This window comes from Gamsiella multidivaricata (genome assembly GCF_025024155.1).
Source record: "Gamsiella multidivaricata strain RSA 2152 chromosome Unknown BC939scaffold_19, whole genome shotgun sequence".
Lineage (NCBI taxonomy): Eukaryota > Fungi > Mortierellomycota > Mortierellomycetes > Mortierellales > Mortierellaceae > Gamsiella > Gamsiella multidivaricata.
Window position 1 is genome coordinate 105,383 of NW_026251727.1, and position 23,510 is coordinate 128,892.

Here is a 23,510-nt window from a genome sequence, read left to right on the forward strand (position 1 = left end):
CACTCGCTTCACGAGATCGAACTGCACTGACGCCACATATTTTTCGCGATGCAATCCAGTACACATACCGCACCAGAGAACCTCAACAATTCCAATATAGACTGGACTCAAGCCCTTTTCGACCTTCCTCTCCCCACACCCGACGGTTCTGATGCACTCAATAGCCTCGATTTCGACTTCTCATCGCTTCTGTCGCCTTCGTACACGCAAAAGGATTTTATCGACGAGTATCTCGATCAAAGTGCTTACAATGAACCACTGACACCGCGGTTGGCAACCACCACCGATACCAGTCATAAAAAAGTGACTCCATGGACGACTGAAAGTACGCTTCTTCATACAAGTGCATCTGTCATCGACCCCACTATCTATCGATATGCTTCTCTCGATGGCGACCCAGAGCCCTCAAGCACCATACCATCAGCACAGCGCATCCTCGCTGATGCCAATACGGCGCTTGCTGCTCCTTCCACTACAGAATGCAGTCTCCAAGTCTTTCTTCAGGAGTGCGAAGTAGATAATTCTCAGCAGCGGCTCACCTCTACTATTGTCAATACGCCTCAGAACTCCCCCTCAAACGTTGACCCAGATCATCTATCATCAGTGAGCTTCTCTTGTGCAAGTCCAACACCAAGTCTATTGACAGACTCGTCATCAGTCGTTCCCTCCCCTGAACTTCCGACTCTATCCACTTTCGCGTCCCTTCCCTTGACCATAAATCTGGCGCCATTTCACAGGGTGGCCTTGCCCCCCACTTCTTATAACGCAGCGCTGCCTCAAGGTCTTGCATCCGAGGCCTTTTTGACTGAACTGATGAATCCTTACACCATCCCCAACATAACGGCTATCAATCATAACGGCATCCGAGGACAATATCTACCCTTGTCAATCGAGGCACAAATGCTGGAGAACCTCAAGAAACGGAAATTTGGAGAACCTTTCGAGTCAGTGAACACTCCAGCGCCTCCATCTTATGCTCCACTGAACAACAACGAGGCCTCAATGTCTGCGGAAGTTCTATTCTACTACCGACAACTTCAACGGAATATGAATCAGGCACAGCATCTACAGCAGCAGACGGGAGGGAATGAATACAAAAATAATGATATTTCTCCTGAGGACCAAAAGTCTTCCCGCGAAAAGAAAGTGACCAGTAGCAGCCACTACCGCGCTCGGAACGCGTTCTTCATGTTCCGCGGATACGTCTCTCGTATCCAATCCACCACTTTACCAAAATTCAAGAGCGACAACAGTACTGTGGCCTTGTCTTTGGCGAGACCTCTGTCTTCCAACACATCGTCCCTTTCACCAGCCACGACTTTGCCGACACCCCCAGATAAGGTGCGAAGTCTAGCTCAGACAAAGGTCTCGGTGCGTTGTGGTATTATTTGGAAGAGTCCATGCCTTGAGTCCTGCAAGCGTCGCGAGTGCGCCAACTGCCGAATGCGAAGGGTGTTTCGACGAGCATCTAATTACATGAAGCTGCGACATGCTGAACTGGAGTGTCAGATTGAGGACGATCCTTTGCCGAAGAAACAGAAATCGGAGACAATTGATACAAAGATAGAGAGCACCGACCATGTTACTACGCATGACGGCGATGATGGTGACGATGATGGAGCAAGAAAGCTTGCTTACATGCCCCTAGAAAAGTCATTTGACTGGGATGAATTCGAGCGTTATTACTACGAAAGCGATCTGTTCGCATGGCATCGTGAGGAATACCTGGGAAGCAACGGTGTCCTGGATCTTGAGGAACTCAAGCGCGTCTGGATCGAAAATGAAAAGTGGAACGAACAGTCGTTTTTGAAAGGGGCGAGAAAGCGTATGGCTGAGGTAGGTTCGCCCAATGCCACGAATAATGGAGGGATGAAAACCAGGACGAAGAGCTAGAAGAGCGCCCACACATAATTCGATATGCAGATGCAGATTTATTTGCAACACAAACTATTTACATGCGATTGTGGGGGACCTGCATAGCATGAACGCGGAACCACGCGTTGTTCATCACTCCACGATAGTTCCAGATCGGGTTTTCGGGCTGCATATTTCCACTTGAATCATCTAATGAACATAAACAAATAAAAATAGATAGATGGTCAAGGCGCTGTTTGGTTTACGAAATAGTGCTATAGTGCTGCCGTCAAGTATTCTTCCACGTTACATGCACGAGCGATGATCACCGTCGAATTAGCGATCCCCGGGACAGTTTTTTCCCATAGTGCCCAGGTCCAGAACATGCCACTGTATTCATCCGGCTTCTGCTCTATCCTGTTAGCTGGTTCCCATGTTTGCCCGCCATCGACAGAGACTTCGACTCGGTAGATGCCTCTTCCGCCGCCTATCGAATCAAAGATGACGAAGAATAGATGCATACATTTACACGTTAATGTTGATCCGAATTTGAATACCAGGAACAAGCAGAAAGGATTCTTTGGTGTATTACCGGAGATAGCGTATCCTTTGATGGTCACTGGCTTGGATGAGGGAACAACCTCTTTATCTGTAGGGGTGCAGATCACACATTGAACATTCATCTCCCCTAAAGATGGTGCCGAGTCCCAGGCACCTTCCACGTTATCATGATTTATCTATAATACCCATTTACATTATAGAATACTCGGTGAGAACTTGAGTGTATGCCTTTGTTTTGAGTCTGATTCAATAAAGATGCTTCACTTACTGTTGGATCGAGGATTTTGTAGTCCCGTCGCTAAGGAGGTGGATTTAGAAGGTAGACTTTAGGATTGCTAGTCCTAGGTAATAGGCACCTGCCTATGTTCTCTGCGCGTACATGCCTGGAAAAAGGAATTTGATTCACTAGGCTGAATCACAATTCTTTGCAGAAATTTAACAGATCGGGCACCAATGAAGCCAGGAACGATCACCCTGATAGGAAAGCCATGCTCTCGCGACAGAGGTTGTCCGTTCATCTATCCAACAAGTGTACGATAGAACGCATGAGTAAAAATGCGCTCGCTAGACTTTGCAATGAGGGAACAGCCGTCGTATTACCTCATAGGCTAGAATGACATCCCCAAATGGATCCCTGTAGGGAGAGAGGCAAGTCAGCCTGGGCGCTGCATTTGTGTGTTCATCGTGCAAAAAGGCATCACTAACAGTGCACTTACATCACTTTCCTAAGAGGGATCGAACTACCATAGCAAACATCTTCATGAACGTGGTCATCAGCCTCAAAGGATACGTGAAAGTCGCGCAGCATTCTGTGAATATCTCCTTTTGGAATGTCGGCCACGTCGTTGAGGATATCACAAAGTCGAGGTCCTGACCAGGTTGCCTATAGACAACAAGATGAATGTTAGCTCTTTGTTTCAACAGCTAGGTTGGCTACAACAAACCATCCTTAGATGCCTCGAGCGCCTTACTGTGGAGACGGCGCCGGACTTCCAAATGACACCCTTGACTTCCTTGACCTCTGCAAGCCCGTCGCGTCGGTTGCCAGCACACTGAAGCGTTGCACTGATAGTCGTTTTCGGCCACTTGGTCATGATGTCATGCATCGAGAGAGACCTCCAGTGAATATCAGACGAAGATGATGATAACTCACTGTGATGGTGAACTCCTGTTTTAAGGCCGATGTAGACCTGATGGCGCTCCAGTGCAATATCGGGAATCGGTCCATGGTTACGCTTGAAGAATATATCTGCGGGTGTGATCGGTCCGGCATTAACCAGGGTTGGCAGCGGCGGCTCTGCGTTAAAGGGTTTGTCGCAATGGACAAGGAAATTGGATTGAATCCAGGCAGGGTCGTGCGAATAGTCTAGACGGTCTTCGCCGATCTGGTACTGAGTAGGAGGTTGCATGGCAGAGGAGGAGCTATCGTTGCTGTTGTTGCTGCTACCGTGATATGTTGGGGAATGCATTGTTGATGGCGTGCTTGAGTCGGTTTGTGAGCAAAGAGTGATTACGAGAAGCAAGTAAAAGAGACAAAGGGAGTTAATAAGAACGAAAGAGGTGTGGGCGCCATTTTATGCGAGATTTTGAATAGTGATACCCACCCATGATCTCACCTCTCTGCACTCGACTTTGCCCAGCCCTATTTTTTTCAAGCAGAGGGTTGCAGCGGTTTATCCACCCCTCCTTCACTGAGCCATTTCAACTGTCGCGCAATGCATTGGCAGTTCGCAAAAGGTGTCTTTCGGGTGCCAATTGTCTCAAGGATGTCGCTGTGGGCGTTCTTCCGGAGTGGGGCTATGGTTTGTGCCCCCAGAGATCTGGTGCCAATTAAACCTTTCTATCTCAAATTATTTAACATGCCGCCCAACCTCCACTAACGGAAGCTGGTCACTTTGGGGGCCAAATCACGCTTTTGTCGATTCTTTTCTCTTCAACGTGACCAATTCCTTCCTGCCCGCCCAAGAACCAAGAGAGACAAAAAAAAGTAAGTGCACATGAAGCCCATGAGAAAACGAGAACCCACTAACAAGTCCTGCCGCCCCCATTCCCCAGAAGCCCTATCTCCTGTCAAGTGCTTCGTATCACACACATCCCTCTTTGGACAACCCTTGAACACCCTGTCTGAAAGGGCCCTCATCCGTGATGTTCGCCAGACATAGCCCAGCCGACGGATGTGGATAAGGCTGCTTTCTAGAGTGGATGTGCAAGCGCATGGGGCACATACAAACGAAACTATAAAAACGACAAGACAGTGGGACTTAGTGGTATTCAACCCATCGCAACGACTAACAAGGATGCCTCTTATTGCGGATAGGAAAGAAAGAACACACACTTTTCTTTTCGCCATGACCTCTTCATCAGAGATTTCGTCCGAGATACAAGTCCAGGAGGTGCTCAATAACCTGGTAAGGTGGACAGGTTGGCGGAACATTATGGCTCTGATAAGGATGTTGTACCAGAGAACTGACCATAAAATAAACATATGTCAAATCGAATTGGCGCGTGTACGAACTATCGGCCAATAGACAAATTCAATCAAGCGCGACAGCATGGAAAAGATTGAGCTGAACGAGTCTCTGACGGCCGTCATTGCCCAGCACGCAGCAGCAGCACAGGCCCAGACGTCCGTGCAGCAGGCTCAGGAGCAAGCGAACCAGCAACAAGCCAATCATGAAGAACTCGAACGCATCGCAAAGGAACACCAGCAGCAGCAACAGGAGGCACAACAGGCGCATTTGAAACAGGAGCATGAAGGCTCTCAGCAACAACAACCACAGGAACAACCCAATCCATCTACAACCGAAGAAAGTACGGTCATTCGGTTGGATCCCCATAACGACAGCACCTTGGCTACAGTTCCTATCAGGCCACCAAGGTACGGTCCTTTGTTGCGCATTCTTTAACATGTGCTAGTGTGGAAACCTACAGCGCTGTACATAAACATGCGGCGGAAGAACTGAAGCACTTATTGTATTGCACCTCTTCCGTCTCTTCGGTCCAATGCTTCTTACCACAGCCCTACACCACCTCCAGCCAAGCCCGTGACAGGATCAGAGGAATGGCACAGGCAGCGCCGAGACAACCACAAAGAGGTCGAACGTCGTCGTCGTGAGACCATCAACGCAGGCATTAATGATCTGGCGGCGCAGATCCCTAATCCCGACAAGAACAAAGGCGCGATTTTGCGTCAGGCGGTTAAATATATTCAGGGCCTACAGGAGGCGCACCAGAAGGCACTAGCAGAGAACGAGGCGCTAACGGTCATTCAATTTGAGCGCGAGAAGGCTTTGCTGGAGAAGAACCTGGTGCAGGGTCAGCTCCAGACCTTGATTACGGAACACGATACACTCAAGCGCGACTATGAGTCCCTGCGCAAGCAGTTTGACGAGCTAGAGGAGGCTAAGAAGAGACAGCGGACAGAGTGAACAGGATGATTCTGTTTTCTGCATTTCGCGCTCCTTTACATGTCCTGATAGTGCTGCTCTGTTGAGTGATATACCGACCGGAGAATAAACGAAATGCAATGTTTTTGTAACATCCTGTACATGTGTAGCAGGATTAGGATGCTCAAAGTAAACCGTGCTGGATAGAGGTCCATCAAACCTGGGCATTGGATTGTCACACGCCCACATATCATACAATTTATTCCTTTGGTATGTTTGCTCGCTATTAGAATTCGCAGCCAAGGGACAAGACATTGAACATATTTGCTCCGCCTCCTGCTCCTCGACCGCCATTGCGACCTCCGCTACCACTGCCACCTCCACTGCGTTTCTTGGACGATCCAGACGACTTTTTGTGGATCCCTGCGGACTTGGCTACCTTCCATGACGTTCCCGAGGCCGAGGATGAGGACGACAAAGTCGGAGACCCAACAGGTAGTTGATTCACAGCTTCCATATCCGGTCCAAAGATCCCGAGCGACACGCGCTGATCCTGCTGCTGCTGTTGCTGATGTTGTTGTCCCTTCTTGCCCGGCGGAGCTCGAAACACGACTGCGACGTCAATCTCTCCGGTATCGATGAAATCCTCCTCCACTGCAGCAAGGATCAGGTGGTACATCTGGACCGATTCCGGATACTGCATCCTCTGCTCCAACAAAGTCCCGCCACGAGCGAGTGCGAGAGTCTGCTGGAATAGAAGGCCGTCAAAGAGACTAGCCAGCGACGGAATCATATCCTCCAGGTACAACGCGTTCGCCAGTGAAGAGACTGCCCCAAGGGTATGCTGGTACTGTGCTGAGAGGTGAAGCGATCGCTTTGTCAAAGGTGGTGCTTCATCCAACGTTGATGACCCTGAGAGTGATATGGACTGAGAAGAGGCGATCGACGTTGGTGATTCCGTAACAGCTGCTAGTATTTGGTCGGGTATACTGCTGTTCTGATGCTGACTCTGCTCTTGTGTGCCCTGGCGACTACTGGATGTCGAGGGTATCGCTTCTGGGTGATATTTCTCTCTCAGGAAGAGGACAGTGGCCACAAATGCAATGACTTCAAAGTTTGCAACCGAGATGCTGGCCGATCGCGTCTTGGAGTGCGCGAGTGCGTTAATCAAGTACCTAAGTGTGGCTGCTAGAACCATATACGGCTGAGGAAGCGCACGCACCTGAGCTGTGTCAGCTCCAAGGATGCCCAAGAACAGGCTAGTCCTGCTAGCCTCATCCAGAACATCCGCAACCTGCTCTGTTTCCTTCTCCAAGTTCATATCGATGCTCATCGTCTCGGATTTTCCCTGATCCTCCTGGTCGACGTGGTTGCTGTGTATATTCGGCTCGACTGGATCTACATCCATGACACTGATACGTCTCCCGGTTCTCTTGCTAGACTTTGCTCTGGCTGATTTCAAGACCTCGTCAAGTTCCAATCTGGATGCCGCCGTGACAATCTCAGCCGACAAGTGGCTCCCGCGTCTGACGTACTCGACGACATCCAACTCCGAGGACTCGTACTCTTCCTCGGGTTCCTGTGCGCTGTCGACCAACAGATTCCGTGCCAAAATGCCATATACCCACCGTCTCAGTTCCCTCGAAACTAGCCATGCGCTCTCCCGATCCATGTCCTCCAAGAAGGGTGTGCACCAAAACATCTTGTTGTAAATCACATCCATCAACTTGAACGAGAGCAGTCCAGTCCGGATGGCCTCCTTCATCTGGTGAAGACCAGCAGTGGCTGCTTTTGAAGGTGTCGCCGTGTTCAACAAACCTACTACGGTGTTCGTGGAGGCCTCGCCTTGGGTAATAACCGAATATTGTTCCATAGATTCCTCGAGTGCGGAGCGCAGTTCCATTCGTTTGTCGTCCGTCTCCCCTACATAAAGCTTCTTTCGATCTTTCAGCAACCGCTCCATAACCTCGACCACTTGCTCAGCGCCTGTTGATCCTGTGACAACTGCATTAATGGCGTCATCTCCTGCTCCATATTGCTTCAAAAACGCTGCTGTGGCCTTGATCCTGGCAAAATTGGTATTAGGCACTGCCGACAATTTTTGACCCGTAAATGTTACTAATGCCTTTGCAATCTGATCCTCAAACAAATCCGGTCGCAGGTAATCGTTTCCTGTCAGAGACGCAAAGAGTGGCAAGAACTGTGGTCGGATCCCGAGATGATCTGCAATGGTCGACTGAGAATAAACTGTGGCCGTTATCTGGGTGGACTGGGTCTTTGGATCGGTCGAGACAAAGAGACTGTCGAGAGGGATATAGCCTCCCTTTGCTGAGGATCCCGTGTTGTAGATAAAGTAATCTAGAAGAATCAATGACTCTTGTTAGATGTTTTTTTTCAACCATTCAATGACCAGACCAAGCTGCATACAACATAGCCCAATTACCAGAGTCCTTGCTGATAGCATATGCTTCCTTTACTTTCTCGTTCATGGACTTCTCCATGGCCAGATGAGCGACCAGTCCATCGGCTTCTCCGTCGCATACCATCAGGTCCACTCCTAAGGACCTCAATGTCTGTAGCGTGACCTCCATAACCAGTGGTGGGATCAGAAAATGAGGGCTGCTTCGACTACCGGCTCCGCCAGCCCCACCGGCTCCCTTGTCAAAAGCTTCCGCACCACCCAAGGTCCCCATAAGTATACTGCTATTGTTGCTGTTGGCCCTGTTATGACTCAATCCTAGATCATGATAGTGCTCTAGATCACCCATGACCCTGCTCATCTTGAAAATCTTTTCCGTGTCCCGGTTGAGCCGCGTCTGCAGCTTCTGGAGCGGCAAGTGGCCATCGAATAGGAACTGGAGGTGGAATCCACACGCCTTTAAGGCTGTGACGTGGGCGACCAGTAGATCGACAAAGGAAGCGTACTGTCCGCCCCAGATCCATTCAAGTTGACCGCAATAGAGGTGATGGATATAGGCGTTTCCGTCCAGAATAAAGTAGCGCTGGGCTTCGTCGTCCTGCTGCGCTGAGCTGTCATCGTTGATATTTGTTGATTGCGGGTGAGCGGTCCAGTTCTTTCGCTGTCCGAGTGCTTTCGACTTGAAATAGCTATAGAGGCCCAGAACGCCCATGTCGTTGATAGAAGATAAAAAGGAAGAACCAGATGTGTTTTTGTCTTTTATTTTTTTGGACTGCAATAATTCCTTAAGGGGTACCCGATCAAGGTACACTAGGTCTATGGGCGCGAGAACCTGCAAAATACATCCAAGTGAGAACTAATGTCCATGGCCATCATCCTGCTCACGCTGCTCTGGCGCTACCGTGATCATATCATCGATACGCAAGATCGACAACGCTGTCTCCGTTGCCGATCGCAGGGCACGGATCTTGGAAAGAGCAGGTTCAAGAACACCGGCATGAACATTGTCACGGACCTCGCCCTTGATCAGATCAAGTCCGTACCACTTCAATCCCTGCTGCGATGGATCACACTGGGCATTGTTATGGAGAACACGGAGACTGGCCACCAAGTCCGTCGAGTCCTTGGCAGCATTGACAGCCAATGTCTTGGGAATCACCAGCAGTGCGTTAGCAAACTCCATAATGGCCAATTGCTCGCGAGAGCCCTATAAGTAGGAGTGACATGCGTATTGGATTAGTCAGGTTCACTTGGCGAGAGATCTTCATATAATCGGTCCTATCACGACGTCTTACCAAGGTAGTGGCAAAGTTTTCAAGATAGATGTTCAAGGCTGTCTCAACTGCTCCTCCTCCGGGCACGACGCTTCCACTCTCCAAGGTGCGCTTGACCACGCACAATGCGTCGTGCAACGAACGCTCCATCTCATCCAGCATAAAATCGTTGGCTCCACGAAGAATGATTGACGAAGATGATTGAGCCTTTGTGCCCTTAATCAAAATACACTCATCATCCGAGATCCGCTCCTGTGCAACCTCTTCAGCATAACCCAGATATGATTCATCAAAGGTCTCTTCGCCCTCCAAGTTAGCCAATGTTGAGATCAATGTTGCTCCTGTGGACTTTGCGATCCTGCGAAGATCCTCCTTCTTACAGCGACGAACAGCTATAGCGCCAGCTTCCACAAACAACTTCAAGCACATATCATCGATTCCCTTGGTAGTCAAAATCACGTTGGCTCCAGTGGCGAGAATCTTTTGGATACGCTCGGTTGTAATGTCGCTCTCCCTAGCAGATGATACGTTGAAAAAAAAAAAACCAAGCGTATTAGATACAGATAGCGACACCAGAATGCCCATGCTACTGGCGATGAAGTCTCAAACGCTTAAAGTCGCACCTTTTACGGATATCCTCCAGCTTGTCTGGATCGTCGACCATGATATGCACTCCCAAGTTCATGCGAACTTTCTGGAGGTTGATATCCAAGCATGCAATCTTGGCGTTGGTGATCCTGGTCTTCATGGCCTGACTAGCAACCGTGCAGTTGAGGGCGTATCCTTTAATCAACATGGACTCGGTGGCGCTGCGCCCGTGAGCCTTCAAGATGTTGACAGCTTTGACAGGGTATCTGTGTTCGCCACGGCTGTTGGTCGACTTGACTGCGAGCATAGCATCGACAGCCATGTTTGAGAAGAACTCATCATGCCTAGATACAGGGAGAAGGAAATGGTTAATCATGAATACAGGCTGTTTCTTACATGCCTTGAATCCTTGTCGATAACCTCCTTCTGCAGATATGAATGTGCGCTCACTTACGATCCAATAATCTTGCTGGACATACTGGTCTTTGCAGCATTGACAAGGCACTCACGTCCGAGAGAATCGACCTTGATGGACATTTGATCTGCAATGAACTTGCACGCCTCCTTCGATGCCAGCCTGTATCCAGTGATGATGGTTGTAGGGTGGATCTTGTTCTTCACCAGCTCGTTAGCCCTCTTCAGGAGCTCAGCTGCAATGATCACGACAGAGGTGGTTCCATCACCAACCTCCTTGTCCTGCTGTTGAGCTAACTCGACAAGGATCTTTCCTGCAGGATGTTCGACCTCCAACATGTTGAGAATAGTAGCGCCGTCGTTGGTAATAGTAACATCCTATTGTGCAGAAAATACACAAAATACATTTAGATATTTCTCTCTCTTAATCCAAGCGTGCGACCCGCACTCAAAGACGACAGCAGCAGACTTACACCAATCTCGTTCACAATCATTTTATCAAGACCGACTGGCCCCAATGAGGATTTCACAATGTTGGCGATCGAAGCAGCGGCGAGGACTAAAACGAGTAGGGAGCTGGTTAGGTGTGACAAAATCTACAGCATCGCGACAAGCTGGTCCGTGTTCCTGAAAATTGATTCTTTGATAAACCATGTCCCCCATCTCAATCTGAGCGATGGACTCTAGTGATAGTTGGTTTCAACCCGCCTTTCCCTAGCCAATAAACAGCCTTGCAATGTGTGCTGCCGGTTGTCATCACGCCTTCTGCTACACTCAAAAAGGCATCGCGTGTGTTCAGTGCAGGTTGCAGATCTGCCAGTGGTTTCCCATCAGATTCCTACCATTCTGATCTCTGACGTTCTGACCCGAGGTGCGATCGCCCCCGAGGAAAAGACTAGTGCTCTGCTGGGTTGTATACATGGTAGCGAGCGTTGACTGGAGAGATGAGGAACTTTGGAAGGAGTATAAGATGCAGCCATTTGCGCGCATCTTATACTCCTTCCAAAGTTCCATTTCTCAAATACGTCACAGTACGTAGCCGAACAAGAGTGCTGCATCTGGAGACATAAATATGTCCACTCCTTCCATGGATGAAGCTATTCGCTTATGTCCGCCAGCTCGCCCTTGTCCTTACCCCACCGCGCTGCTGCTGCTCCCGGTTTCTGTATGGGACCTTGCATTTTGCATTCAAGGATAGTCTAGCGTCCGTTCTCATCTACTGGCTGAAGATAGATCGGTCGCTGTTGATGGAGTAAATGGCCGCGAACGACGTTGCAATTGTTGTACCCTACCATAGTATCGCAGCGCATGTAAGTGCTACAGGCTGAGCAGTATAGTCTGAAAATGCTCGCAGGCTGGGTATTTTTCCAAAGAAAGGAAATAGCCCTCTATATATCACTAACAATCAAAAGAAAAAGTGGTACTAGCCTAGCAAAGATGCTGTGCACTTACTTTCTATCCAGGGCCCACCCAGATCACGTCCTTGTTCACTTCATCCCAGTCGCATCCCTGACCATCTTGAGCAGACGGTTTGTAATAATCGCGTACTTTGCTCCCTGAGCCTTCCTGGCATCCCACTAGTGCTTTTTGACAATCATGTTATGGTTGTAAAAACTGTCGAGCTACTTCTTCGCGTTCTCAAGTTTGTCGCGTAATTCGCGAAGTTGGTATCGTCACCGCAAAGAGGTGGCAGCCTGCTCTCGATGTCGCTAGTGGATTCCGTTGCGCCGGGTGAAATTATTCGTCTGTACTCTCCAGCCAGTGCCGCCGGTACCTGAAGATTGGTTGGTAGACAGCCTTCTGCTTTACAGCCAGATCGTAATAAATAGCGGGACCGGGGGGTTGGTTTAGTGTCATTGCAGGGTTCTTTCGTTGCGATACCGCCATCTCGATCCCGCAGAGCCTCCTTGGGTTCCTTGGGCAACAGCGCTCTTGCTTCGATTATGCATGCTTGGCCAAGATCGAAACCAAGGATCTTGTGACATCCTGCTGGATCCTGACAATGTTTCAAACCTCGGTCAGATATACTCTGGTTCGATATCGGGCAGCACTTTCTAATGCGTGGCCTCGACCATCATTCTTGTAGTTATTGCGCTGCTATGTCGCTAACGGTACTACAGACAACTATAGTCCGACTCCAGCTCGATGTTCAGACAGTAGTCCTGTTGGTAGAAGAGTTATTGGACAAAGTTGCAAACAATCTCGAACCCTGTTAAGGTCAATGTACCGCCATAATTGAGTACGTAGTCGAAGAGTTGCAGTTGTAATACATTGAATGGCTCCACGCTGGGAAAAACGCAGACTACTTATCTCAAAGGAGTATCGGCGCCATTGAATGCAAGCAATGGGTAAGAAAATAAAGAAGCGATACAAGGCACGATGAAAACTTCGCTTTTATATGGCCTCTGACATCATTACTACTGAGTTTATTAGCCATCAAACCAAGTGCATATGAACGACCCATTAAGCGGACGCTTCAACTTCCTTTGCCTTAGCTTCGGCCTCCTTTTCTTTGCGCGCTTGCTGCTCCAAATATCGTCTATTTATGGTGACAAAAGCACAGTATCGGTCAGTAAGTGCGCCTCATTCTTCCAATACTTGACTTCGCCAATCGGTAGTGCAGCCAGGACGGCAATGCCATAGCACCGCACAAGAAAACAGTTCATGGTACTTACTTCCTGGCCTGCAAGACCATGAATTCCTTCCGACTTTTAAAAACCTCCTGTCGCTTCTCTGCATTGTCGCCCCAGACCTTGGACGGCTCCTCGGGCACTAAATCCTTCTCAACCGCCTCATGCAGCTTGAAGCGCTGAACCAGGTTGCCATTCACAGAGTGGCTCGTTCCCGAAGATGATCCCGCAGCTGCAGTAGACGGAGATGACGACGCTGCAGGCGGTGTTATAGGACGAGGAGCAGGAGGCTAGCAATAGAGAATAACAGATCATAGCATGCAAAAAGCAACACAGTTAGATTCGTCATGATCCTCCACTGCGTCTTGAAAAGTTATTTCAAGTCCATTGCGTATGGTTACCATTGGTAGGGTACCGTCCCTCAAGATGTTATCGCAGGTCTGTTCGACTGAGCCAGTCTTTTGCAGATCGTAGTGAATGGCAGCCGTAGGGATATGGGGGAACATAGCCCTGACCGTGTCGACCTAGCAGACGCAGTTTAAATAGACCTCTTAGTAAAACGCTGCACTTCGAAGAACATACGGTCATCCTGTCAGACCACCGCTTTGACATAAAAAGAAGGATGAAGTCGCACCATCTCTGGATTAACCAGTCGTGCTTGTGGTCGAGTTGGAATCCTGCCCCTGTTTTGTCCTTGACGATTTGGCTGATGGCCATCCCCTGAGGCTACAGTGACAATAGAATCAAAAGTCAGCATCATAGTACTGTCCAATGCTTCGCCTCTTCCTTGCCGCAACTGAAGACTTGACTCAGTACCTGACAGCCAACGGAAGACCATAAAAATGATCACGATGACGATAGTGATGCTGACAAAGTCGGTCATACTTGAGGGATGTGGATGATTGCTGTATGAGTTGGAACCGAAGCTGAGCGATGGCTCTCTTGACCTTGGCGGTACAGTCACGGGACAAGGGAGTCGATCTGCCCAAAACAGGAAAGGGGAGCAGGCGAACGAAACCATTGACGTGCTTCGCCGTTGCCACCGATTGCTTCCCAGTTGCCACAGTTCCGGTATTAACTAAAGTCAGCCAGCGCTATCGTTGACGGGAAAATGCTTCGTGTGGTATGTCCATGTAGAACTCTTTGCGAAGGGCAGGAATTGAGATACCATTTGCCATTTTGTGTACCCACTTGTCTGTTTCCCCGTTTATCGTTTGCGTCGCGTTGGAATTCAGCGCGTTTTAGGACCTGGCATCAAATAAGTATATAGTCGTAGCTGACCGAACTTGTGGCAAGCTCTGTGAATATCCGTAGCCCATGCAGGAGTTGACATGGACATGGAACATGAGTACATAAGCAGTGCACAGGAAATAGGGGCAGGACAAAAAAAGACTCAGGCAGGTCAAATCTGTTGATGTGGAGTTCAGGGACAACTCCAAATCTGACTGTTTACTTTCCGCTTCATTGTTGATCTTCAAGCCCGCTCGGATCCATCTCAATCCGCTACTGCTCTGGTATCTCTCGTTTACGTCAGAGCATGCGGAAATCTATCCCCAAGTCTCGCTCTTCAAACCACATCAGCATTCAGGGACAGCCAGTTCTGAACCTGAACTTATCTGAGAAAAAACAAAAAAGAAGGATCGGAAAGAAGACCAAGTTGTGGACATTCAAAGGCGACGCGCGCATTGACATCAATTCCTTGGGGACAGATAAGTAGTCGAGTTGAACAGGGGATAGACCGCTCACGGTATGCGGAGCTGCAACCGCGGTTACTCGCAGACTAAGGGCGGAGCGAGTGTCTAGGGCAGCGCTTGAGGAAAGAGGAGACAGGGATCATATCGATCCCCAAACATGTTGTATCATCGCAGAGTTTTCATTCTCCTTCAACTGTCCCATTCCGCTATTTTTGGTCAAAGCGCGCTTGCAGCTTTCTACTGTAGTTTTCTAGCTCTCTCCGCATTGCAGTACCGTGGGTTGCCTCCGTCCCCTGCATTCTGGAAGCCTTGTTTTTTCAATGTCCGCCAGTCCGAACGACGTAACAGGCGACGCTTTCTGCGGCCTAAGGATGGTGGCCCTGCATCGCCATAGAAGTCAATTGACTGTGCGACACAAGCGTACACAAGGAAAGGTAGAAAGCATCCTTCCCAGACGCGGTATAAAAAAGACGGCTTTCACCCCCACATAGCTCAGCTTTTCCCCCCACTCCTCAGTGATCTACTCCTCACTTCTACTCCGCCTCCTTCTCTTACTTTTCTGTCCGCTTATCAGCCTTGCCGCAGGCGCCATCCAAACCAGATATATAATCCAGCTCCACACTGTCCTCGAACAGCCCGTTATTCGCTTTGCACCCCTCTCTACTCCTCCGCAATTTACAACATCCCTAATACCAAGTCTACCATGTCCAAGAAGGAGCTCTGCGCCGCCCTGTGGGGTCAGATCGTCCAAGACGCAAAGGTTTTCGCACACCAGGTCCTCAGCAAAATCTCAAGCCAGCATTCAGGTACAAGACCTTGTCCCACATGCGCTTTTCAACGCACAAACCCTAAACTAGTACTACATGAGCCCTGCTTAACACTTTGCTCCTCCTTGTGCTTTGCTTCCATAGTACCGCCTGTATACCAGTACCAGCATCAATACCAACCCCAGCAGTACTATCAGCATCCCGATGTCAATGTTTCCTACACTAGCACAGTCTCCCTCGTCAACATCACCACAGCCTCTTCGACCTCCCTCATGAGCTCTCATTCAGGAACAGAACACTACAACATGATCCAGGACATGAATATGCAATACGAGACCCTGTGGGAGGCCCAGCTTGCACTCGGCGAGATTCCCGGCATGTTCGAGGGAAATATTCTGCAGCCATGCGACGCCCCATGCTCATCCCAGCAGCCATCACAATCCTTTGAGTACCAGCAATACAGCTCATCTCGCTTTGCTTCCGCCTCTTCGTTCTCAACGAACAGTTTCGAAGAACACATCGAGCATCCTTTCGACCGCAGTGTCGACAATGTGGATGAGAAAGATGGACAAAGGGCATCACAACAGCGTTTCATGATTGAAGGAAATTGTTCATGGAGCTATTCACCACTATCAGACGCGCCCAGTGCGTTCCAACAAGATGAAACAACACTCGAAATTGCATTCCCGCGACCAGATGGCGTGACCAAGAACGACCTTCGCCATGATCGCAAAGATAGCGGGGTCTTTGTCCACGATGACGATGAGGGCATTATTCTCCACGTCTCACCCAAGTCCACGAGGGCCATGTTTGAATTCGAGTCGGACCTTTGCGAATCCGAGGCAGAGGAAACGTACGACTACAGTCATGAGGAGGAAGTGGAGGAGGACAAGGTCAGCGGGAAGCGTATCCTTTCGTTAAGGGAGCAGGTTATGGGCGACGACTTGTTCCTCATGGAAAATGGATCGCTTCTACTCTCGCACTCGTCGCTGCTGGCTACTGTATCCTCGCTTTCTTTGCGAACCTAGATGCGCCCGCTATTTTTTATCGCGTCGATGTATCCATAGCTGTAAAATAGTATTTCATTGGGCCCTTTCTGGGTTTGTGCTGGTTACAAACCCCTCCCTTTTGCATTAAAATAACATAGTAGTAATCTACAACCAAAAGCAACTCCGTTCCCTTATGTGAGCAACCAGTCGAATGCGTGTGATGCAAACCCTGATAGCGCGCCTAGTTCCCAATGCCCATTCGTGGGTAATATCCGCAATGGATTGTCGCCAATCGATACGTGTAGTCTACTGTGAGCTATCGACTATCGATTGGCTGAGTATAGAAGAAAACGCGAAACCCTAATCGTGCTCTATGTGGAGATATGAACTGATTAGAAAAGCAGATAAGGAAGGTCCGTATGCGGGCTGGGGTTTCGACATGGCTCGATACTGGGGCTCTCTTGAGCGTTTCTCACTAAATACCACTTTTGGACACGAATACAGACGTATGTCTGGTAGTCTAGTTACACTCTGCATTGCTTTATCAGGGTTCAAGAGATTCTTTTAGCGTTTGGTATTAGATACTACTGCAGGTATACAATAATATCCAGAGAGTGCGGCACTGCGGAATAAAATAAAAATTACAGGACAGAGTGTTTAAAAGCAACGGCATGTAAGATCAAAACCGTAGGGGAGTCGGCGAGCAATGAGGCGATGTGTTCTCTGGAGCTATGAATCATGGAGACCGCCGCTGCTGTACTGCATTTGAATTTTCCTCGATGTACAGTGGAGGCTCAAGGATCGCTTGGCTGTGTCACAAACGTTCTTAGTTTACAGCGGAAATAGGGATTGTTTGTTTATAGTCGCATCTCGATTTGATAATCTGCTGCAGCCTTTGTGGTTTGGTGTCATTCCGGCCCTCATGGCCACAAGATAAGGAGCATGGCGGGCTGGAAGTATTTTCTCGCCGGCACCGATTCGTTTTATTGCTCCTTGGATGGCGCCGAGGGACCGAGGTGCGGAGAACTGGATGCCCGCAAAAGCTCTGCATGCCCATTAGACATGTCGATTGGGAATTTTTACCGGCGCCCGCCCTGCGCGTCGCGTGGCAAAAAACCTTGGGTGAAACAGAACCTTCTTTCCACTGAGTGACAAATAAAACGTCTCTTCATATGAGCCATGCAGCAGAGCTATCGGAAATAAAAGCCCGAGCCGTGGCATGGACTGATAGCACAAACCGTGTTGACAATCCAATCCAATCCATCCGCCTATCTTGCTCAAGGACAATGGTGATGATAAACAGATCCAAATCTAGTTTCCGTGCGATGCTCGCGCCGTCCATGCGGTTGTGAGAGATGCAGAAAAGGGGGAAAAAATGCGGGGTAAAGGTACACAACAGTCGTGGCCCTGAATCAAACTGACAAACGAAACGTAGCTTTATGTTGTTGTTTTTTCTTCCTCTTCTCTCGCTCGCCCTCACTCCCTGGACTTTTCTCCGCTGCTCCTGCCTCTGTCTTCGCCTCTGCCTCTGTTGGTTCTAAAGCCATGCCATCCCCAGCACCCACGCCTTCTTATCTTCAGTCGCTCATCCTCCTACAACAGTATCAATTACAACAAAGACAGTTACAGCAGCAACAACAGCAGCAGCTTCACACACCGTTTGGTCATGCTTCGGTGCCGCATCCTCATCAGGCGTTTACTCAACTCAGTCAGCTCTCTGAGCAGCAACTGTTTTTCTCCACACAAAAACTAAAGGTCGGTATTTAGCCCCATGATACACCTTCTGTTCTTTTTCTGACTTTCCCTTGCTGGCCAGCTTCTCATAAATACTCAAACTAGTTCCTTCAACAGCACCAGCAACAGCAGCAATGGTCTACGAACAGTTCTCTTCAATCGACTTCCGCCCTCTCGCCAACATTGACAGAGAGTGCGTCTGGGCCATCTTCGCCCCAACACCTTTCCACGATGAATTCACGGCATTCTGAGGTCTCTTCTGACTCCTCCCTGAGCAGCGATACAGCAGCGTCTCCGACAGCTAGTTACTACAAACGGCGCACCTCTGCCACTTTCAGATCATCGTTTTCCGTACCCTCTCTTCCACCCTTTGAGCCGTTTGATTTCGCACCCGATGATTTTTTGAGCCAGGAAGCAGATGATGGAGACGATGAAAATGAGCAAGAACAGCAGCACCGTGATGAAGGTCAAGCATCCGGGTCCGAAGAGGATGAATACGCGCACGGTCGATCGTCTCCTATCCTTGCATCCTCTCCGGTGATCTCCGCCAATTCCAAGAAGCGCTGCATGGTGGCAGACACTCTAGGCCGATCGAAGGAGGGACACGCGATTTTAGCAGCACACGCGAGCTCGGGGCGAAGAGCCAATGACGCGGATGACACGGGGAATACAAGAGACCAGATCGAGTCCCAAAATGGAGAAGAAAGAGTACCACAGGGCGATTGCCATGGTAAGAAAAATGAATGAATGAATAATGAGTCGAGCAATTGCTGTAATATAGAACAGCGTTTCGAGATCGAAACTCTAACGCCGAGCGACAAAAACAGAAAAGAAAAAAGGGATGCAGAACGTGGAAGCGGTAGGGATGGCCCGTTTGTCATGCTGAATGCTGGTGCTAACTTTGTTCTGTCTGTGCTCTATCTGTGTCTTCACATGCTATTTCAAACTCAACAATGTGCCCCCTGTCTTTTTGGGTTCATATTCATTTCTATTCTCCTATTTTCTACTTTTTTTTTTTTTTAAACACTCTCTTCCCGCGTCCGTCCGTCGGGTACACCAGGAGCTCAAGTGGCAAAACTCGGGAATTTATTCCTCGGCGCCTCGTCATGGTCCGACAATGTAAATGCTAAGGACAGCAAGGACAGGAAATGCCAGGACCAGACCGAAGAGGAACCCCTTGGTAAAGACGTCGACCAAGCGCGATCTAATCCATCAGTCATCCAATTCGACGGCAGCCACAACAACAATGACAATACGGACAATGGCAACAACACCAGCTCCATCAACAAAGCAAATACTGCAAAACAACGCAACCGAGGTCCAATGGCACGCACCCTCGGTGAGACACCCCGGCTCGACCTCCAACTCGACCTACAGTCGCTGTCAACTCTGTCGCTTTCCTCGCCCCAGTCTGCCCACTTTAAAAGCAACCTCTCGGGGATGTGCTCCCCCACCATCATGACCAGACTGGACAACATTCATTTGGATGGCAGCAAAACGAATGGCAGCAATAATAAGGAGAGGTGCAAGGGTAAGGGTAAAGACGTTCATGGGACAGAGTCAGTCCAGGAGACAGGAAAGGCGGCGCCGTCATCAGGGTCAGACACAGACCAGAATCCAGATCGATCCAAATCCGGGCCAGGTGTCAATTCGATCGCGGGTGGTACTAGTGGTGGTGCCAGTGGTGTCAATGGTAGTTTGAGTAGCCCTATCCACAACAGGTAAGTCAGGATTTATCCTATCCAGCCCTCCGCTGTCCTGCCTCACTTGCAGGGTGGATCCATCCCAACCAACCACTTATCCAAAACCCTATTTACAACCCAAGGAGATGATACGATAATGCGGGGGGGAAGGGGGGAGGCAGAGGTGCCGGTGCTCTTTTTCCATCTCATATTTCTTCGCATTGAAACAGGCACTGACTATGTTGTATACACCTCTACTGGGGACACATCACATAACCTTAAAGTGGAGGGGAGTGTGAGTGTAGGATGGTATCATATATCGATATCTTATTTTAAGGCATCGTATCACATTGAGTGTTTGTATCTCTTTAGCATGAACAACAATTGTCTCCGCGTTCTCTGCGGCAGAGCCTTATCAGGCAGACAACCCGCCAGATCCATTACTGCTTCTCTTCTCCTCCGTCTTCTGCTCCCTTCTCTTCCCCGAACGCCTCCTCTGCAGCTCCACCTCCACCTTCGCACCCTCGCACCCTCGCACCCTCGCACCCTCGTCCAAGTTTATGTCCAAATAGCGCCTCCTCTTCTACCCCTGACTCTATCGGAACACCCCCGCTCTTTATCCCTCTACCTCTACAGCAGAATCTACATACCCTCTTTTATACTACCGCCCTTATCTCCTCACACCAGATCCATATCTAACCCTCCACTCCTTCTCTTTCTCCTCTTCCTCTTCTTCTTCAAAGCCCCCTCTCTTCATCATCCACGCCTGCCATGGTTGCTCCAACCTCCTCCGCTCCTGCTGCTACACATCTCCAATTGCTCCTCCAACAGCACCATGCCCTCCAGCGACGGGAACAGGAGGCCAAAGAGCGACTCGAACAAGAGAAGCAGTTACAGCTGCAACGAGAACAAAAGCACAGCTCAACTCCTGCATCCTCCGCCTCCTCTTCCTCTTCGTCGAACCTCAAAGCCGATGCCCAGTCTGTTGCTGCCTACATGGCGGCCTACATGAAATTTGCCGCTGCCAGTGCGGATCGGGCTCGTGACGAGAGCGCGACGGCAACATCGACAATCAATCCTGTAGTCGCACCAGCCACCATCGCACCTTCGTCGACCATGCTCTATTCGTCCCCACCCTCCCCTTCTCTGTCTTCCTTCTCTTCCTCGACCTCAGCATCTCCCAAGGTCTCCGCCGCACAGACAAAGGCAGCATCAAAGTCCGGAAAATCTCACAGCAAGCATCCCTCGCTGTCGTTCTCGGACACTGCGGCCGTAGAAGCATCTTCAGTAGACACAGCCTCCGACGTTTCAAAATCTGCAAACCCGCACAGGCAAGAGTGTTATAACTGCGGAGTGACCAAGACTCCGCTCTGGAGACGGACCCACGATCGTCAGCATTCTCTTTGTAACGCATGTGGACTGTATTATAAGCAGTACAAGAGCAACCGCCCATTGGCCAGTCGCTCTTCAAAAGACTCCACATCCAGTGTGGACTCGACCTCACAGCAGGAACAGCAATCAAAGCGTCGAAAGATCAGCGATGCAGAGAGCGGAGTTTCCGTCAAGAGCGAACCCTCCGCAGAGGGCTCGCGCACCACTCACTTGAAACAGCTCCTTCCTCATCCGCCTGCCCCTCAGGAGCGCCTCGTCTTGCCGCAAATGCTGACAACTTCGCACAACCTCATGGGGGCCCGCGGCTATGACAGCGAAACCGGGGACCAGAGTGAGACAGATGATGAAGAAGGCGAGTGGTCAGATTCTGAGCAAATGAATGAAGATCCAACGGACCAACGGGGCAATGATGAGCGCGATGTCGATATGGCCGAGGCCCAGGCTGATCACGAAATGGGCGAGGATGATGATTCGGATGACTCGGACTATGGTGGGCACCAGCGGGAAAGCGAGGCCTTGACCGATACCGAGGAGACTGAAGTCAAGAAGGTTGCCGGATCTTCAGGGCTCAGGAGCGGCAGAAAGAGCGGCGCCCCACTGGAGTGCGCCAACTGCGGGCAGACTCAGACGCCGCTTTGGAGAAAGGATGCTAAAGGTCAGCCGATCTGCAATGCTTGCGGACTCTATTCTCGCCTTCACCACAGGGATCGCCCTATCACGATGCGCAAGACCAAGATCACCCGACGTAAGCGCGACTGGAGTGCGGCCCATGAGAGGGTGTCAGCAAACAGCCCCAGTGATCTTGGCAATTTCGATATTGCTAACAAGAAGAAAAAGGATGCTGCGGCCAAGAAGAAGAAGGAGAAGGCGTCGGTCAACAGCGATGCCAGCATGGCTGAGGATACCAGCAGCAATGCCACTAAGAAGAGAAAGGAGCAGGTCATGAGCGAGGGCCATGTCGAGGTGCGCGCGATGAACATCCCTGTCAGCTCTGAGCACGAGTCGGACGACTCGAGTCTTTGTCTGCTTGACCACAACACCGAGGACCATGCTGTAAGTCAAAGGGTGCGAAGAAAACCGAGGGAAGCTTTCATGTCCCACAGCGAACGATACTAACATTGCGCTGCTCACCATTGACACAATAGCATCTGCCAACGCCTGCATCGAATGCCTCGCTATCGCCCATCATGTCGACCTCCATGTCGTCCATGGCCCTCGGCAACGGCTCGCTCTCCCCATCCTTGACATCGTCCCCTCCCACGCCCGTCCTGGCATCCCCACACTTCCTCAACACCGCATCCTCCTTCTCAGGTCTTAGCCCTCTCTTGCTCCAGCAATACCAGCAGCAGCTTCAGAACCAAGCCGCCTTCAGCGCTGCCGCTGCTGCTGCCGCTGCTGCAGCGACCACACCTACGACCGAGGGTCTCCCCATGCTGGGCAACAGTTGGATGTCGCAGTTGTATCCCCAATACCCAACGACACCCTTCCTCAACAACTCGACACTTGGCCGTAGCCCCATGGCTCTCGCTGGACTTCAATTCCAACAGCAACAGCAGCAGCAGCAACAACAACAACAACAACAGCAGCAGCAGCAGCAAACCCAGTTTCAGCAAAAGTCTATATCCCCGCTTTCGTCTGTCAACCTGGGCATGCGACCGAACCCGATCATCACCAACGCTCAAGTCCTACAGAACCTCCAAAAGCAGCAGCAACAACAACAGCAGCAGCAGCACAACCCGAACCAAGCAAGTTCACAAAAGAAGGCCCAAGGACCTCTGATTCTCGACAGCACGCGCTTCACCCGCCTGATGAACCAGATGAGCAAACCCCAGCTATCGATGTTCCTGACCATTCTCGAGGAACGCTGCGGAGCTCTTCGTCACCGTCTCTCGGGCGAGGACGATCAGGTCGAGCGTGTGGACACGAACGAGATGATGATGATGCTGAACAACCCACAGTTCACGTCCATGGAAGGCGGGCTGTCGATGGCTGGTGGCGCTGCCTCGGGACCTACAGCATCGTCCTCGCTCTTGGCGACTATGAATCAGCTGGGACAGGATCCTGCTCGTTCGGATTTTATGATGTAGAGAGGTCCATCTCATCTCATCGCACACATGCCATGCATG

General features: G+C 50.1%; 11 protein-coding genes across 11 annotated transcripts; 5 read left to right on the forward strand and 6 right to left on the reverse strand.

Annotated features, from left to right (window-relative positions):
* Positions 1-48: 48 nt before the first annotated feature.
* Positions 49-1,893, forward strand: BC939DRAFT_513649 (uncharacterized protein; the record flags this gene model as incomplete). Its single annotated transcript, XM_051561122.1, has 1 exon — positions 49-1,893. The coding sequence occupies one exon, from the start codon at positions 49-51 to the stop codon at positions 1,891-1,893; it is 1,845 nt and encodes a 614-aa protein (XP_051414105.1).
* Positions 1,883-3,963, reverse strand: BC939DRAFT_445660 (Oxidoreductase, molybdopterin-binding domain-containing protein). The gene is made up of 8 exons (XM_051554832.1): positions 3,387-3,963; positions 3,132-3,298; positions 3,016-3,049; positions 2,799-2,933; positions 2,684-2,713; positions 2,447-2,591; positions 2,165-2,341; positions 1,883-2,064 (listed from the first exon to the last, which is right to left on the reverse strand). The coding sequence occupies exons 1-8, from the start codon at positions 3,882-3,884 to the stop codon at positions 1,952-1,954; spliced, it is 1,299 nt and encodes a 432-aa protein (XP_051414106.1). The 5' UTR covers positions 3,885-3,963; the 3' UTR covers positions 1,883-1,951.
* A 335-nt stretch (positions 3,964-4,298) lies between these two features.
* Positions 4,299-5,033, reverse strand: BC939DRAFT_93685 (uncharacterized protein). The gene has a single exon (XM_051562008.1). The coding sequence runs from the start codon at positions 4,898-4,900 to the stop codon at positions 4,349-4,351; it is 552 nt and encodes a 183-aa protein (XP_051414107.1). The 5' UTR covers positions 4,901-5,033; the 3' UTR covers positions 4,299-4,348.
* A 432-nt stretch (positions 5,034-5,465) lies between these two features.
* On the forward strand, positions 5,466-5,843 carry BC939DRAFT_395157 (uncharacterized protein; the record flags this gene model as incomplete). Its single annotated transcript, XM_051552206.1, has 1 exon — positions 5,466-5,843. A coding segment is annotated over one exon (378 nt), but the record flags the coding sequence as incomplete, so codon positions are not given.
* Positions 5,844-6,087: 244 nt separating this feature from the next.
* BC939DRAFT_501401 (XPG domain containing-domain-containing protein) lies at positions 6,088-8,932 on the reverse strand (the record flags this gene model as incomplete). Its single annotated transcript, XM_051560160.1, has 2 exons — positions 6,088-8,159; positions 8,245-8,932. 2 exons carry the CDS (start codon positions 8,930-8,932, stop codon positions 6,088-6,090), a joined length of 2,760 nt encoding a protein of 919 aa, XP_051414109.1.
* A 144-nt stretch (positions 8,933-9,076) lies between these two features.
* Positions 9,077-10,990, reverse strand: BC939DRAFT_475437 (T-complex protein 1 subunit alpha; the record flags this gene model as incomplete). Its single annotated transcript, XM_051558495.1, has 5 exons — positions 9,077-9,427; positions 9,516-10,008; positions 10,118-10,426; positions 10,537-10,874; positions 10,970-10,990. 5 exons carry the CDS (start codon positions 10,988-10,990, stop codon positions 9,077-9,079), a joined length of 1,512 nt encoding a protein of 503 aa, XP_051414110.1.
* Positions 10,991-11,033: 43 nt separating this feature from the next.
* BC939DRAFT_445669 (uncharacterized protein) lies at positions 11,034-11,497 on the reverse strand. Its single transcript, XM_051554833.1, has one exon. The coding sequence runs from the start codon at positions 11,484-11,486 to the stop codon at positions 11,292-11,294; it is 195 nt and encodes a 64-aa protein (XP_051414111.1). The 5' UTR covers positions 11,487-11,497; the 3' UTR covers positions 11,034-11,291.
* Positions 11,498-12,871: 1,374 nt separating this feature from the next.
* BC939DRAFT_445673 (uncharacterized protein) lies at positions 12,872-13,781 on the reverse strand. The gene is made up of 2 exons (XM_051554834.1): positions 13,528-13,781; positions 12,872-13,416 (listed from the first exon to the last, which is right to left on the reverse strand). Exons 1-2 carry the CDS (start codon positions 13,630-13,632, stop codon positions 13,168-13,170), a joined length of 354 nt encoding a protein of 117 aa, XP_051414112.1. The 5' UTR covers positions 13,633-13,781; the 3' UTR covers positions 12,872-13,167.
* A 1,542-nt stretch (positions 13,782-15,323) lies between these two features.
* On the forward strand, positions 15,324-16,765 carry BC939DRAFT_445676 (uncharacterized protein). The gene is made up of 2 exons (XM_051554835.1): positions 15,324-15,626; positions 15,732-16,765. The coding sequence occupies exons 1-2, from the start codon at positions 15,524-15,526 to the stop codon at positions 16,613-16,615; spliced, it is 987 nt and encodes a 328-aa protein (XP_051414113.1). The 5' UTR covers positions 15,324-15,523; the 3' UTR covers positions 16,616-16,765.
* Positions 16,766-18,090: 1,325 nt separating this feature from the next.
* Positions 18,091-19,146, forward strand: BC939DRAFT_445677 (uncharacterized protein). The gene is made up of 2 exons (XM_051554836.1): positions 18,091-18,331; positions 18,428-19,146. Exons 1-2 carry the CDS (start codon positions 18,122-18,124, stop codon positions 19,055-19,057), a joined length of 840 nt encoding a protein of 279 aa, XP_051414114.1. The 5' UTR covers positions 18,091-18,121; the 3' UTR covers positions 19,058-19,146.
* A 1,308-nt stretch (positions 19,147-20,454) lies between these two features.
* On the forward strand, positions 20,455-22,858 carry BC939DRAFT_93810 (uncharacterized protein). The gene has a single exon (XM_051562009.1). The coding sequence runs from the start codon at positions 20,764-20,766 to the stop codon at positions 22,498-22,500; it is 1,737 nt and encodes a 578-aa protein (XP_051414115.1). The 5' UTR covers positions 20,455-20,763; the 3' UTR covers positions 22,501-22,858.
* The last annotated feature ends 652 nt before the right edge of the window (positions 22,859-23,510 follow it).